We start from the raw sequence: 15,911 nt of genomic DNA, 5'->3' as shown, positions 1-15,911 counted from the left end.
GTAGTTGGGGTTTCAGCAGGCATTAACTCACCCTCTTTCCAGGTTCACCAGGTTCTCCTTTGTCACCTCTCTGCCCCCCTTGCTGACCCTGTCAGACAAAGACAGGAATGTTAATTACAAAATTGAAAAAAAGGGGGGGAAAAAGCAGGTAACACTTTAGTTTAGGGTCCAATTCACACTATGATCTAGTTGCTTATTAGCATGCATGCTATTTGGATATTTGCTGTTTATTAGTACTTATAAAGCACATATTAATGCCTTATTCTGCTGGACCATATTCTACATTCCTTACTACACATCATCATCGCAGTTTCCAGTTCAATCGCGCATTTAAATAAAGTTGTCAATCCAAAAACTTTGCAATGTACTTCGCAGCATGAAAAACTAAACTTGTATTCAGATTGTGAATGGGTGATAACAGAAAGCAAGAGAAGATCTCTTCCTTTATAATCACTAAGGCTGTCAATCTCTAAAGCACAAGCTCACTGAATTCTGCACTCTTGCGAAAACTCCCGTTATAATAAAAAAAACTCTTAATTGTACAATGAATCTCTTATTTACATCGTGTTTACACTATGTTGGTTTTAAAGAAAGGATTCACGAGCGCGCGACACGCATTGAACATTTTCAACTAACTTACTGACTAGCACCTCTAATTGGCCATTGCATTCACACGCTCAACAGATATGATTGTGATTGGCCACAACGCTTGTAAAAACACGCTGTAAGTAGAAACATTTGATGCTCAGAAAGCACTCAAACAAACACGAACGAGAGCTTTTTAAAGCAGCGTCTATCAGCGGGTACCGAATATACCAGATACTTGGTACTACCAGTACTGCAGAAATGCAGGTACCGCCAACTTTTTTTTGTACCGACTGGTAACGATAGTACCGGTACGACGACTCTAGTGTGGAATAGAATGAAAAGAAACAAAACGAAAGATACATACAGGGGGGCCAGGAGGGCCTGGGAAACCAGGATCTCCAGGTGGGCCGACATCACCCTATTAAAAGAAAAACAACAAAGCATTAATCAAAACACATACAGTATATACAAACGTTTGATGGGTCCTGCTATCAAGCAATGTAACTCAAGAACATTGTACTATAAAAAATAAATATATATAAAATATATATAAAAAAATACATTTATATCAGATATTCTTATTTGGGCTGTTAGTAAAAAAAAAAAAGAAGTAAATAAATAAATAAATGGTACCTTTTCTCCTTGTTGTATGACTGTATCAGGTACGCCTGATACTTCGCCAACCTGTCCTGGTGGTCCTGGAGGTCCTTGTAATCCACGTTCACCCTTCACACATAAACATATGCACATTAAAAACCCAACTGTTAATAAACCTGATGTATATATTGTTTCACAATGTGCGTACCTGCACTCCTTTGGGTCCTTGAAAGTTCAATCCCATGTTTCCCTTCAAGGAAAAAAAAAGACACATTAGCACTTTGGCAAACCTGAGATAAGTAAAACCTAACACTGTTTAAATGCATCCTTCAGACTTACCTTCGGACCTGGTGGACCAGGAGGGCCTGGGCGCCCCTTAAAAAGAGTGGAATTTTACAAATGAAATGAATTATAGCATTGCAAAATACTAAATCTGTATGAGCCAGCAGTATAAAGGGTAACATGGATTCACAGCCCTTCATCTTAAATGTGTGTGGTGGTGGAGTTTAAATCACACAAGCTTAGAGCTGCACAAAAATAGAAACTGCAATCAGTGTCTTACCTCATACCCTCTGGGACCAGCAGGACCAGCAGGACCTTGAGGACCTGGGGGTCCGGGATCCCCCTATATATGGTAACCAGAGGGTTACTGTATGAACTAGAGTCATTTCACATTTATTTATTGGCAATTCAAGAAATCCAAATATATCTCTATCATTTATTGGTATAGTATGAAATATATCTATTTGTGACTTTATATTCCAAAAAATACTGTACAGTCATGATTGTGACAAGTCTCAACTGTGAGATATCAAGTCACAATAATGAGAAATAAAATGTGTTATTTATTTTAGGGCTGTCAAAATTAACACGTTAATAACGCATTAACGCAAATTCATTTTAACGGCACTAACATTATTAACGCGTGATTAATGCAGCGCACATTTTCTGTTGGACCCGTGGCCCGTAGTTGGAGAAATGGAGATGCAGCCATAGACGGTATAGGATGCAGCAGCAAACAGATACAGAGAAAGAAAAAGGTCTTCTGAACAGAAAATTCAAATACAAAACGATGTTTGATGGTTCTTTCGACAAGACAAAAGTTGTCTGCATTTATTGTCGATGTGAATTAAGTTATCACCGCAGCATGTCGAGTTTAAAATATCACTTGATGATCATTTTGGTCCATCATTTGTTGATGGGTCAAACCCCAGTCAATTATGCACTACAGAAAGTGAAAGTAAAAACATCTGACACTGAATTAACGGTGCACATGAGAGCTGAATCTACTATAAAGTGCTGATAACGGTATATAACTGTCTTCATTTATTTTCTTAATATTTCTCTTGTGGCCCATAAGTAGTGAAAAATTAGAAGAGAAGTATTCCGTCTTAAGCATGTTGTTTTTGAAATGTGGAGTAAGCTAATCTAACTAATCTTTTTTTTTTTTCTCGAAGCTCGTCGGTTATGGGGGGATGTGCTATAAAATTATTGTATATAATATTTATTAATTATATATAATAATAATAATTTAATACATTAATTGGAAATGTCAAATCCTCTTGATAAGCCCGTATCAGTGGATCACGTCTATCAGCTGATCATCGTCAACCCCCCCCCCCCCCAATATGTCTTCATGCTATATATTGAGTATGGTTTCACTAATAATAAACTTACATTTGCATAAAGCATCCATATTTTTCCATGCCCATGTTGATTAAAATATTACAAACTCGAAAAGTATTAATTTAAGGTACATTTAGAACAGATAAAAAATGTGCGATTAATTTGCGATTAATCACGAGTTAACGCATGACAATCATTATATTGATATGAACAATTCTCATTTGAAAGGGTACACAGTAAAATCCACTACAAGTGAATTCCCATATTTGGGTCAAATTATGCTTTAATTTCAAAGTGTTGCCCCAAACTCAGGGGAACATGAGTTTTACTGTAATCTGGAAAAATTCTTGTCCTGTTGCTGATTAATCTGTAAATGCTCACGCTTGAGCCTGCTGTGCCATCAAAGCCAGGATCCCCATTTTCTGAAATTCTATTTTCATCTATGACTTCCCCAGGCTCCCCCTACAGGAGAAAAGAGAAGGCATTTATAAACATAATTTCACACATATCCTAATATGTGTGCCACTACAGTGAAGAAAAAGTGCATGTGCGTTGTGGAATGCAATAATTGCCTTTTGTCCTATAGGACCTGTTGGACCCTGTGGAGACAAGAAAGTATTCATTATTTAGAGAATAATGAGTTCAATACTTCTGTGAGTGAGTCAATGCATGATAGTATGCTTGCAAATTTGAAATGTGACAAAGCAATACTTACTATTCGACCCTCTAAACCTGGAAGGCCTGGACTTCCTGGGAATCCTCTTTCACCCTGTAAAAAAAAAAAAAAGGTTTATTTATATTTGTTTGCTCTTTTTTAAGTTTTAATCCATTCAACCTGTCCATAAACTGACGAAGGCTTGTTGTTTGTAGTGTTTCATACTTTAGTTCCGTTACAGCCTGGAATTCCTCTGGGTCCAGGTCCGCCATCCTGTCCTGGGAGACCCTGTCAGTCAAAAACAGCACATATAATCTTATAACTATTAACATTTAGAATGCGAGGCAAGAAGTAGACAGACGACAGCAGATTGACACACTTACTGTATGTCAAGTTACATCATTTCAGAGACAGTGTTCGAAAAAAATGCAGCCCGTTTACCACACATGGTTCAAAAGTTTGAGGACAGTACGATTTTTTATTTTTATTAATACTTTTATTCAACAAGAATGCATTAAATTATTCAAAGTAAAGATATTTACATTGCTACAAAAGATTTCTGGTTGCACTTTATTTTACAGTATGTGCACTTGCGTGTACTTACAGTGTAATTACCTAAGAAAGTACTGGGTAATTTAAGGTACATTGGTTAAGATTAGGTTTAGGGGTAGGTTCAGGATTAGTACCTAGGTATTACCCAGTTATTGCAATTACTATAATAAGTACATAGTACGTTCATGGTTAACAGGACTGTAAAATAAATTGCTACCAGATTTCTATATCAAATAAATGCTGTTCTTTTGAACTTTCCATCCATCAAAGAATCCTGAAAAAAGTCGTTATGGTTTCCACAAAAAAAAAAAAAAAAAAATCTTTGTTTTCATCATTGATAAAGTTTCTAGAGCACCAAATCAGCATATCAGATTGATTTCTGAAGGATCACATGATCAAAATTATTTTTAAATTGTAATGATATTTCACAATATTACTGGTTTTACTGTATCTTTAATCAAATAAATGAAGCCTTGGTGAGCATAAAAGACCTGTTTTTAAAAAAACATTAAAAAAACCACACAAACTGATTGGTGAGTACAGTATGTCTACTGTATGTCTGTCTAGGGCTGCAACTAACAAATGCTTTCATAATCAATTAATCGGACAGATTTTTTTTTTACTAACATGTTATTCTCCATCCTGCCAAATGTTTCCCACCAAACAATGTGCAAACTAAAAGTAAAAAAAATATGAATACATATACATCTGTCTGCTATCTATTCAGTGCAGAAAAGTATACTGTATATAAAGTAAAATATAAACATACAACATAAGTTTACAAATCAGATGTTTAACAAAAACAGACATACTCACTCTCTGATGTATTCTGGTTTAATAATGGCAAATTGGTCTTTGCGGTTGGACAAACTGTTTTGCCAAATGTAAATACATGCCACATTAACTTTAAAGCATTTAGTAAGTTTTGACTTGCTTGAAAAATGTGGGTTGTACACTTTTTCACAAATTAGTTTATTCCATAGCAATGAGTTTTTTTGCAAACTATGTCAATAACGGAGACATAATTTGATGACTTGATCTACACCACGGTGCACATTAAAATAGTTAATAAACTTCACTGTCAACTATTTTCAATTTGGATTTTATTAATTACTTCTATGACCAAAATAAGGTGATATATTTAAGAAAGCCCTCATTGATTCACTCACTGGTATTCCTGGTGTTCCTGGGAAGCCCGGCAATCCAGAAGGTCCCTGCAAAAACACAATCAGTATTTGCTGATAACTGTGGATCCATTAAGAGCCAGAGGCTGTTACTGAGAAACTCTCACTCTTATTCCTTTGGTCCCCATCGGCCCTGAAGGTCCATCATCGCCCTGTGAAAGTAAGAAAGTCCAGTCTTAATAGAAGCAATAGTATAGCTGATCAGTAACAGATTCTGGTTGAACAGCAATTATTATGCATATGATTATATGAATATCATAATGGCCTGACCACTGACCTTCTCTCCACGAGGTCCAATCGGCCCCTCTGGTCCAGGGAAACCTGGAACACCTGGCTGGCCTGATAAACCTGGAAACCCTCGATCACCCTGTCATTAGAGTTAGGAAAATATTTAAAGAACAACATAAAAGAGACCAAAGTCATAAAGGATGTACAGAGAAGTTCACATCAATTAGAAGAAAATGAAACATAATGCACATAGAAAAAGAAAAAGAAAAAAAAAAGATATTGTAAACATTAAAAAGATCCAATCAGACTAGTGTCTAAGGGCATGTTTATACAACAACGATGAACTAAAAACGGAAAAGTTTTTCCTTCGCGTTTTTGGCGTACAGACGACAATATAGTCAAAACGATCCGCGTTCACATGGATCCGCGGAAACGACTAAAAACGCTGTATTATACATGAACACGTAATATGCATGAAATTGACCATTTCACAAATTTGCGTTTTTGTGGTTCACACAGAGACAATAACGGTGTTGTGAACGGCCAAAACGCATAAAAAGTTTTCTGTTATTTCGTGTAAAGTCTTCAAAACCACTAACATCTGAGCATAAAGTGATACATTACCCAGTGCAGCACTTCTGGAGGCACAGATTAAAATGAAAAGAGTCAGGCTTAAGTTGAGTTCATGTTCACTTCATTTTGACAAATGAATATAGTAGAGCTGCACGATTCTGGATAAATTGAGAATCACAATTTTTGGTTTTAAATAGAGATAACAATTCTCTCACGATTCTGAACAGACAATTAAAAAAATAACATGCAATTTACTAGAGGTTCTAACAAAATGTTAATTGCTGCCGTCTTTTTAAAAATATTTAATTAATTTGAAAGAGTTATTTAAAAAAAATCAGTTTGAATGAATGATTCAATGACTCACTCAAATATTTTGCTTGTTTCATTAATGGAAGAGTCAGCGTTTTTGAACAAATCTATTAAATGAATGATTCAATGACAAATGTATCGTCTTCGCATGGAGATTCAGTCCTCTTTCAGAAGATGCATAATAGCGCCCCCTACCTCATACCAGCTAAAACACGGATACTCTGAAAATTCTGTGTTTGGCGGGGAAAGACTTAAAAGGTGATTTTGATAGCTACCGTAGACATCAGTGTTTATATCCGAACTATACACTTTTATCCCAGTTCTTCTGTAATCATATATCTGAATATTTGTAACAGAAATAATGGTACTGTGTGTTTGAAAAGACTGTTTGTGAAGCTGTGTCATACCTATACATGACAACTGCAGATTTGAATGTTCTGGTATGATTTTGTCAAAGGTTTAATAGACAGGCGAATCGTTGTCATTTAGGAATAAGATTGTGTGGGTGTTTGAATTGAGATCGAGATCTTTTAAAGATTAATCGTGCAGCTCAAGAATATACCTAGGCCTACTGAAAAGGCTAGAACAACATACACGCATTAACACATTTATATGAGCCTATGGACATCAGTCTAAAAGGTGCGTTCCATTCGATCATAAATGCCCTATGAAGTGGGTATTCTTCACAGGGTATTCCACCAGTGAGATTCTAATCCAAAGGGATTGTACATGTTCAGTTAGAAGGCACTGTGAAAGGCATATGGAATAGGGGGAAATCATATCACTTCACAGGAAGTGAAGAGGGAAATGTATCCACCAGTATTGCGCATCACTCTAGTACTGCAAAATGTTTGACTAAAATAAATGCATTTCAAATTATTAGAGGCTCCAGCAGTTTTATTGAGTTTATTTAGTCCAGGTGCAGTTGTGAGATGAGACCGTTACAGTGTAACCATCATGATTAGAGTAAAATCTAATGAAAAGTTAGTTACTTTCACACTAGACATCACAATAGACATTTATCACTCAGTTTAGTGTTTTCAACTTTGACAATTTATATTAATTAATAATAACTAAACATTTGTATAAACATTTACATAGGCAGCCTACACATGGATGTACTGTACATTAAAGTATGGTAAATGTTATTATATTTATTTAAAGAAATATATTATGTCATCATACCACAAACTTCTCTAATATGTGCAAGTGACTCCATTTTTTTGTCTGAAAGTGATGATGTTGCACGGTGTTCCGAATGAACACATTTTATCAAGTGAAGTGAACTTCAACAGATATCCCATCCTCAGTGACTAGGGAGCAACGAACACTGCGTAGAGACCATGTCGAATGGAACGCAGCTTATATATATGTGGAGGTTTGTTTGTGGATAAACACTAACCTTCTCTCCTTTCACCCCACTGCAGTCACACTTCGATCCAGTCCCACAGCCATGACACGCCTGAAGACACAAAACACAATTATTCATATCATAACCACATATTTTGGAGACATATACTACCGGTGAAAGGTAATAATTAAGATATTTTTACTAAAGAATTCTCTTATGCTCACCAAGGCCACATTTATTTGATACAAAAATACTGTAAAACCAGTAATATTGTAAAATGTAGTAATATTGTGAAATTTCAGCATCATTACTCCAGTCTTCAGTGTCACATGATCCTTCAGAAATCATTCTAATATGCTGATTTGCTGCTTAAGAAACATGTCATATTATTATCAATGTTGATACACTACCATTCAAAAGTTTGTGGTCGGTAAGAAATTAGTACTTCAGCAAGGATGAATTAAATAGATCAAAAGTTATAATGTAATAAAATATTTCTATTTCAAATAAATGCTGTTCTCTTTAACTTTCTTTTCATCAGAGAATCCTGAAAAACACTTAAGCAGCACAACTGTTTTCAACATCAATAATAAGAATACTATTAATAATTTGATCAAATAAATGCAGGCTTGGTGAACATAGGATACTTCTTTCAAAAACATAAGACAATATCTTAAATATTCCAAACTTTTAACCGTTAATGAATGCAGATGAAATGATCATTAGCTATAAAATACACTTCAGTGTCATAAATCAATTCTTTGTTCAAGAGCATCTTCATAATCTATTTAAATGAAGTTTCACAACTCATAATCATCAGGTGATCAGTGAAGTCATCAATCCTGATACAAATAATGAAGCTTCCACAAATGTTCTCAAACAGATGTAGTAAACCACAATACCAAGTGACTACAGCCTTCACAGGAAAATACCATTTCACTGAAAATAGAATATGTGTGAATACCGTAAATCTGCAATAGGTACATTTCATTTTCTGACAGTGTTAGAAAAGAGGCAATAGTGTTAAATAATCGTGACATTCTTCCACCTAGTGGTGTGGACACAGCAATATACAGAATAGCTTTTATTATGCAACTGATATAATAGTGAACATGATTTTAAACATTCATCAAATGTAATATTCATAGTTCTTTAATGTTGGAAAAATATCAAGAGTGCAGAAGACTCATTACAAAATGGAAAATAAATACAAAACATGTCTACAGCTTTACGAGTGATATCCACTGTTTATGAATCAGAATAAATGATAAAGTACAGCTATTAATTGATTGTACATTGTAGTTGCTTTCTTTTTGTGCTATAAAAGACACATGGGTATTTTTCATACAAACGCTAGATGGCGCTATTTGCTTTCTCTAGAAATAACCACCAACTCTTAAAACAAGATTAACAAACAGGAACATTAGAAATTAAATAATCGTCCTTAAATTTTAAGCTTTTAAATGTGAAATACTTTTATTTAACAAGGATGAATTCAACTGATCAAAAGTGAGAGTAAAAAGACATTTATAATGTTACAAAAGATTTCTATTTCAAATAAATGATGCTCTTTTGAACTGTCCATTAAAAAAATCTTGAAAATAATGTATCACAGTTTCCACAAAATATGAAACCGTTTTCAACATTGATAATAATAAGAAGAAATGTTTCTTGAGCACCAAATCAGCATATTAGAATGAGATCACTGCTCTGAGAAGTACAACTATCTGTTTATTATTGTGAGATTGTGTACTCTTCAATATGAGAGCAGAGATTTATGAAAATGTTCTAAGCAACTTTGCATAGCGAACTACACTAGCAAAAGCCACAAAGAAAATGTCTGCTACATGTTTGAGTGCACAAAATGAACAGCAGTCCTGCTAGTCAAACACATGCAAACAGTTTTAGAGCTTGTCAGGGTCAAAACAGACAAGCCGAGTGAGTTTCGCTTAGGTCAGCAATGTTATATACGGTTAACCTTTCACACACAATGTATTGATCTGGCTGACAGGTGTCAGTAGAGGAACAGAGTTTCCTTTAACATTCCTAAACAATGCATGCATATTAAAATCAACAACACTGAGGCGTCACACTATTAAGCACCCAGCTGAATATATACACTAAAGAGACCTCAATATTTTAGATCAACGCATCCCTGAATCATGATAAAAAACACAATATAAATCAAAGTCAAATCAGAATCAAAAGCACACCCAATGGAAATTGAACAGGGGGTTATTAAAAGATTCATCTTTTGGCAGAGCATCTCAAGACCTGCAGAAAGAGCAGACAGAGACCAATTGGAACGAGCACACCTTTTTGACTCAGTCGTTCTGCTATTGAAAAAGAGCCCTGTGAATTAAAGGAGGAGATGATCTGTGAGCACTGAATGTTCAATGCACTTCATACTTGAGGGCAGTTGACACATCATTTACAGTATCTATGAACTTTTATTATCAACATCAAGACTTTAGGTATGTATGACGGAAAGTGTAAATAAAATCCATCAACTGTTTCGTTACCGACATTCTTCAAAATAACTTCTTACAGAAGAAATAAATTCATACAGGTTTGGAACAACTTGAAGGTGAGTAAATGATGATAAAATTGACATTTTTGGATGAACCGTCCCTTTAAGTATTCAATGTAAAATACTCACGAACATCTTCACAATGACAAAAAAGAATGTATTGGCATCAGCATGAGAGACAGTTCATTTTACTGTTTTATATAAAGCTAATTAATTATAAGTATATCTACCCCTAACAGAAAACTGATTTTTTTTTTTTTTTTTTTTATTAAGAGAGGTGTTGTCATATTTTGTTATCCTTTGGTGAGACATTTGTCCCCAAACTTTATACAACTGAGGGAAAAAAAACTCAGATGATAGAATAATTCTGACTGTTATATATGCACAAAAACACAATTTAGGTCAAAACTATATACAAAATATATATCTACATTAGTAGAAGTCTCTTATGCTCACCAAGGCTCCATTTATTTGATCAAAAATACAGTGAGATTGTGAAATATTATTACAATTTAAAATAACTGTTTTACATTTTAATGGTATTCTAAAATGTAATTGATTCCTGTGATGCAAAGCATCTGAATTTTCAGCATCATTCCTCAAGTCTTCAGTGTCACATGATCCTTCAGAAATCATTCTAATAAGCTGATTAGCTGCTTATATGAATATGCTTGAATATGATGATTTGCTGCTGCTCAAGAAACATTTTTTATAATTTTCACATAAAAGACATGTGCTGCTTTATATTTTTGTGGAAGCTGACAATTTTTGTTAACAGGATTCTCTGATGAATAGAAAGTTTAAAAACAGCAGTATTTATTTGAAATAGATTTTTTTAACAAAATAAAAGTCTTTGCTGCCATTTGTGATCAACTTAATCTATCCTTGCTGAATAAAGTATACATTTCTTTAATTTTACTGACCACAAAGCAGAAGTGTATAATTAAATTATTTAAATATAATTTATTATCACATATTATGTTAGCCTGACTTTGCACTTCGCAACAGTTTTGATCAATTTAATGCATCCTTGCTGAATAAAAGTATTAATTATTATTATTATAATCTTACACGTCCCAGACTTTTAAATGGTAGTGTATCATACATGAGCCAACAATATTAGCCAGTAACTGGAAAAGTTGAGAAAATCTATTTTTGCTAATGATATCCATGCAGGTGTTGACACATGTTTTAGTATGTCTAAAGAACAGAGTTTGAACAGGGCCACCCAGTGGAGAATATTAAGCAGTGCAACGATTCATCCAATGAAGCAAAATGCAAATTCCAGTCTAGGGCTCGGTGGATTAACTGACCCCAGTGAAAGATGGCCTGAGGGCAAATGAATGCTGGGAGCAGACAGAACTAAGTGGCAGCAGACCACAAATAATGTGTGTGTCTGAATGGCTCAATCAAACACTCACACGCACATATACAAACACGTTCATACAGCACAAATGGGTATGTAAATGATAAATTCGGGAGTAGCATAAAGTGTTAATGACAGGAGAAAGAGGTGATGCATAGTGAGGTATGTTGTGTTTTCATGTTTTATGGGGACATTCCATAGACATAATGATTTCTATACTGTACAAACTATACATTTTATCCCCTAACCCTAACCTTATACTCATCACAGAAAACTTTATGCATTTTTACATTTTAAACATTACTTAGTATATAAGCTGTTTTCCATGGGGACCAAAAAATGTCCCCGCATGGACAATGATTTTGGATATTGCCATCTTTGTGGGGATAACACCCATTTCATGTAGGGTTTACCACACACACACACACACACACACACGGATCACATGTGTTATCTTACACTAGTTTTTTAAACATAAACATTCTAGGTTGTAACTAAATAGGTAAAGTGTGCATTTTAGGTGCTGTGACATTTTGAATCACCTTTTAGCGTTCAATTCATTGAAATGGTCCTGCAGTGTGACAAATCCATTTTGCTCACTGTTCTCACACGTTTTAACATAAACACACTGAAACGCTATTTTTTTCCCTCCAGGCACCATTCAGCAATAAATAGTAAGAATAACACATTTCACTGCATTCCTTTTCCTCACTCACTGCTGGGTTTTCATGACTTCAAGGCCCATAAGAATCTCTTCTAAAACATGTTTTAGGGTACAACTCTTTCAAATCTAATGGAGCAGAAACCACCTCTCTCTGATGTCTTGCACTGGTTCATCCCTGGATTTTGTTATCCCTATTCCTGTGGAGTAAAAAAAAAAAGAAAGAATGACCTTCAACCTACCAATTAACCAGTTGAGGCCGAGTCGAGTGAATTAGGTGCGTACAAGGTGGTCAAATGTATCAAAGTATAATCTCAGAAGATAGTCTTGTTGCCAAAACATGACAACAAACTCAACAAGTCTCCTACTCAATGAGGAGCTTGACTTTTACCTGAACAATAAAATGAAGCCTGTTCCCAGGACTGCAAGGAAAACCCAGAAGTAACCTATACCAATCGGTTTGACCAGTATATTTTTTACAGATAGTCCAACTTTCATGCTTAAGTGTTTCTAGAGCAGCAAATCAGCATATTAGAATGATTTCTGAAGAATCATGTGCCACTAAGAATGGAGTAATGATGCTGAAAATTCAGCCTTGCCATCACAGAAATAAATTAACTTTTTAAAATATATTAAAATAGATTTTAAAATAGAAATTTCACAATTACTCTTTTTACTGTATTTTTCATCAAATACGGTAAATGCAGCTTTGTTGAGCATAAGAGACTTCATCCAAAAACAGTAATAAAACCTTACCGACCCCAAACTGTTGAAGGGCAGTGAACCAATAAATAACTGATAAATAGCATCCCACAATGCCATTACACACCACAGAGTGCATGCTATAGGAAACAACAGTTTTCTCTGTTAACAGTGTTAATGCAGATATAAATAATTATAATGAATAACCAATATTATTAGAATTAATACAATTATTGTTTTTATGTAAATGCTGTTTAAAATGCTTAATCAAGTAAGACATACGTAAATGCTTGACATCTAGCATTTTAAACTAATAATGATACAGTAATAATAATATGCTGTATTTTTGTTGTTTAATTATTTAATTATTAGTAAAAAAATAATGAAGAATATGTTCTGGATATCAAGCAAGTTATCTCATCACGGAACAACACCATATCTTAACAGTTCCTGAATGGTGAAATCAGGTCAGTGATGTTGTTGCATTGTACATATCTTCTCTGGAGGGCTAGATTCAAAACAGTATGCATAAGTGCTCCTGATAAGGAGGAAAAAATACATCTCTCACACACTGACACAGCAAGACCGTGGGACTGGGACTGTAAGTATGGGTTTGGAAGGTTCTCAGACAGCAGGGGAGGCTCTTGAGTCAAGGTCATTTACTCCAACACCTAATCTGGAATGCATCAACCAAAACAAGTCTGGTTACTGAATTCAAACTAAGGATGTTTGTCATCTAGTCACATTTACAAGCATCATTGTTTACATCTAAAACACACATTAATGAAATCAGACATTAAAGTGATAGTTCACCCAAAAAGGAACATTCTGTCATCATTTACTCCCCGTCAAGTTGATCCAAACCTGTATGAGTTTCTTTCTTCAGCTGAACACAAAAGAAGATATTTTGAAGAATATGGTAACCAAACAGTTTCATGGTCCCCAATGACTTCCATAGTATTTTCTCCTGATACTATGGAAGTCAATGGGGACCAACAACTGTAATATGTAACCCATGTTCTTCATAATAACTTCTTTTGTGTTCAGCAGAAGAAAGAAACTCATAAAGGTTTGGAACAACTTGAGGTAAATGTAAAATTTGCATTTTGGGGTGAACTATCCTTTAACAATTTCTGACTTTCTATGAATTGCTGGACATTGCTGGACATCTGTGTCCAAGTCACTAACCCAACTGATAAAACTCGTATCAAATTCTCAAAATACACACACATTTCCCAAGAGAAAGTGAAATCGACATATTTCTCCTATCATGCAAGCAGTAAAAAATGTCTGAGAAGGCACAATATTTGCAGAAACTATCCACCTAATCTGCACTTGTTTAAAACTCAACAATGTCAACAAGTCCAGGTGCTCCGAATGTGATTTTGGTACAAACAGCATTCTCTCTAAATATTTGCAGATCAGTATAAAGCGGTTTATGCAACAGCAGCTGGGCTCATAAACCATGGAGTCCCTCCCTTCACCACTAGAGGAAGCTAGAAAGAGGGCTGATATATATAATAACAGTAAGGGTCAACAGTTCTAGACTGCTATATAAACAGCTCCTCTCTTGGAATCAGCTTTCATTTGTAATATCAGAGCAACTATAAAAAGAAAAAGAAAAATTACAATGACGTTCGCAGAGTGGGGATCACAGCAGAGAAGTGCTGGACGTGGACTGGCACTCCAATAAATGTGAGGCAAGTTCTCACCTGAACTATAATCTGGAGATCTAATTCTATCCCCCACAGAGCATGTTCAAACCTGCATGCCATACCCAGCTTGCATACGAATCTAAAACTGCAGGGCTCAAATGAATTAAGCACTCTTGAAGTTTTTGTCATAAAGCAGTTTGAGGCGATTGCTTAGATCTAGATGCTTTCGGGAATTTTCGGGGGCATTGTGGGATGCACTACCCTTCAAACGTTTGGGGTCGGTAAGTTTTTATCACTGTTTTTGAAAGAAGTCCCTTATGCTCACCAAGGCTAAGAGGATATTTTAACTTATTACTAGTATAATTTTGTTTTGAAGATTATTTTGTCTCTAGTCAAAGCCTTCTAAAAAAACATCCTGTGTTGTCACAAGACAAGAAGAGGATAGATGATGAAATACCACGGATGCCAGAGCATCGTTGGAAAAGCATTAATAGGCCAAGGAAAACACGATTAAATACTGCAGTAAATTTGTGTACTTACTCTGCAATTACTTACTTGCAAATATCCACATTCACAAAATAAAAACCAACACAATGCATGATCAGAAATCCCATGTACTATAAATCTAAGGGATGACAAAGGTAATAATTTCATTTCCTTTTCCCCCCTCTAATCCAAACATATATGTTTTGGAGATCTAAAGCCTCATCTGATTTACTGTTTACTGGAAACAGGGCAAACATTAGCTGCTCTTTACGTGCACATGCACACAGTGAAACAGAGTAACACAGGGGAGCCACTACTGCCTCCATTCACCACTAATAGCAGAAGCAGATGGGAGTGAAACAGAGGCAAAGAACATGGGGAGCTGAGGAAGACCCAAGAGTTGAAAAGCAAGGGTGTGTATGACATGGAAAGTAAATAGGTTTGCTGTTTAGGGAAGGAGCGCATCACTCTGGTTCTCTAAAGATGTGAGACTAATTCGTGTTGAAACAAGATCTATTCCCGCTCATTGTTCGAAAAAGACATTGAAGCACACACATCCCTATCTGACAAAAGCTATATAATTACAACCTTGTTTTAAAGCAGGCTAGACGCTTGGACATTGCAATGTCTGTCTCGCGCAGATTGTCTCACTCCCACCTTAATGGCCTGGTTCTTCTTCACTCGTCCAATAACACTGCGGCTCATTTAGACGGATTTCAATAGTGTGTCAACTTCGGAACAAGAACAGATACCTTTAAGGTCTTAGATTATATTACAGCTCAATGTTAGTGGGTGTAATTACAAGTTTAAACTTGATACTTTAATTCTAAAGTAAAATATTGTTTATA

General features: G+C 35.2%; 1 protein-coding gene across 1 annotated transcript in view; it reads right to left on the bottom strand.

Annotated features, from left to right (window-relative positions):
- col4a5 (collagen, type IV, alpha 5 (Alport syndrome)) overlaps positions 1-15,911 on the bottom strand; it is a 54,308-nt gene that overhangs the window by 21,764 nt on the left and 16,633 nt on the right. Inside the window, exons 2-15 of the mRNA XM_056258935.1 lie at positions 7,715-7,774; positions 5,480-5,569; positions 5,310-5,354; positions 5,188-5,232; positions 3,692-3,754; positions 3,527-3,580; positions 3,384-3,410; positions 3,193-3,273; positions 1,748-1,810; positions 1,525-1,560; positions 1,394-1,435; positions 1,222-1,314; positions 953-1,006; positions 32-88 (exon numbers count right to left, since the gene is read on the bottom strand). Of these exons, the coding sequence (XP_056114910.1) occupies positions 32-88; positions 953-1,006; positions 1,222-1,314; positions 1,394-1,435; positions 1,525-1,560; positions 1,748-1,810; positions 3,193-3,273; positions 3,384-3,410; positions 3,527-3,580; positions 3,692-3,754; positions 5,188-5,232; positions 5,310-5,354; positions 5,480-5,569; positions 7,715-7,774 (810 nt within the window). The remainder of the gene's footprint in view (positions 1-31; positions 89-952; positions 1,007-1,221; positions 1,315-1,393; positions 1,436-1,524; positions 1,561-1,747; positions 1,811-3,192; positions 3,274-3,383; positions 3,411-3,526; positions 3,581-3,691; positions 3,755-5,187; positions 5,233-5,309; positions 5,355-5,479; positions 5,570-7,714; positions 7,775-15,911) is intronic.

This window comes from Rhinichthys klamathensis, unplaced genomic scaffold, assembly GCF_029890125.1.
Source record: "Rhinichthys klamathensis goyatoka isolate OS25496 unplaced genomic scaffold, OSU_Roscu_1.1 h1tg000161l_1, whole genome shotgun sequence".
NCBI lineage: Eukaryota > Metazoa > Chordata > Actinopteri > Cypriniformes > Leuciscidae > Rhinichthys > Rhinichthys klamathensis.
This window is presented reverse-complemented; position numbering and strand designations above follow the sequence as displayed.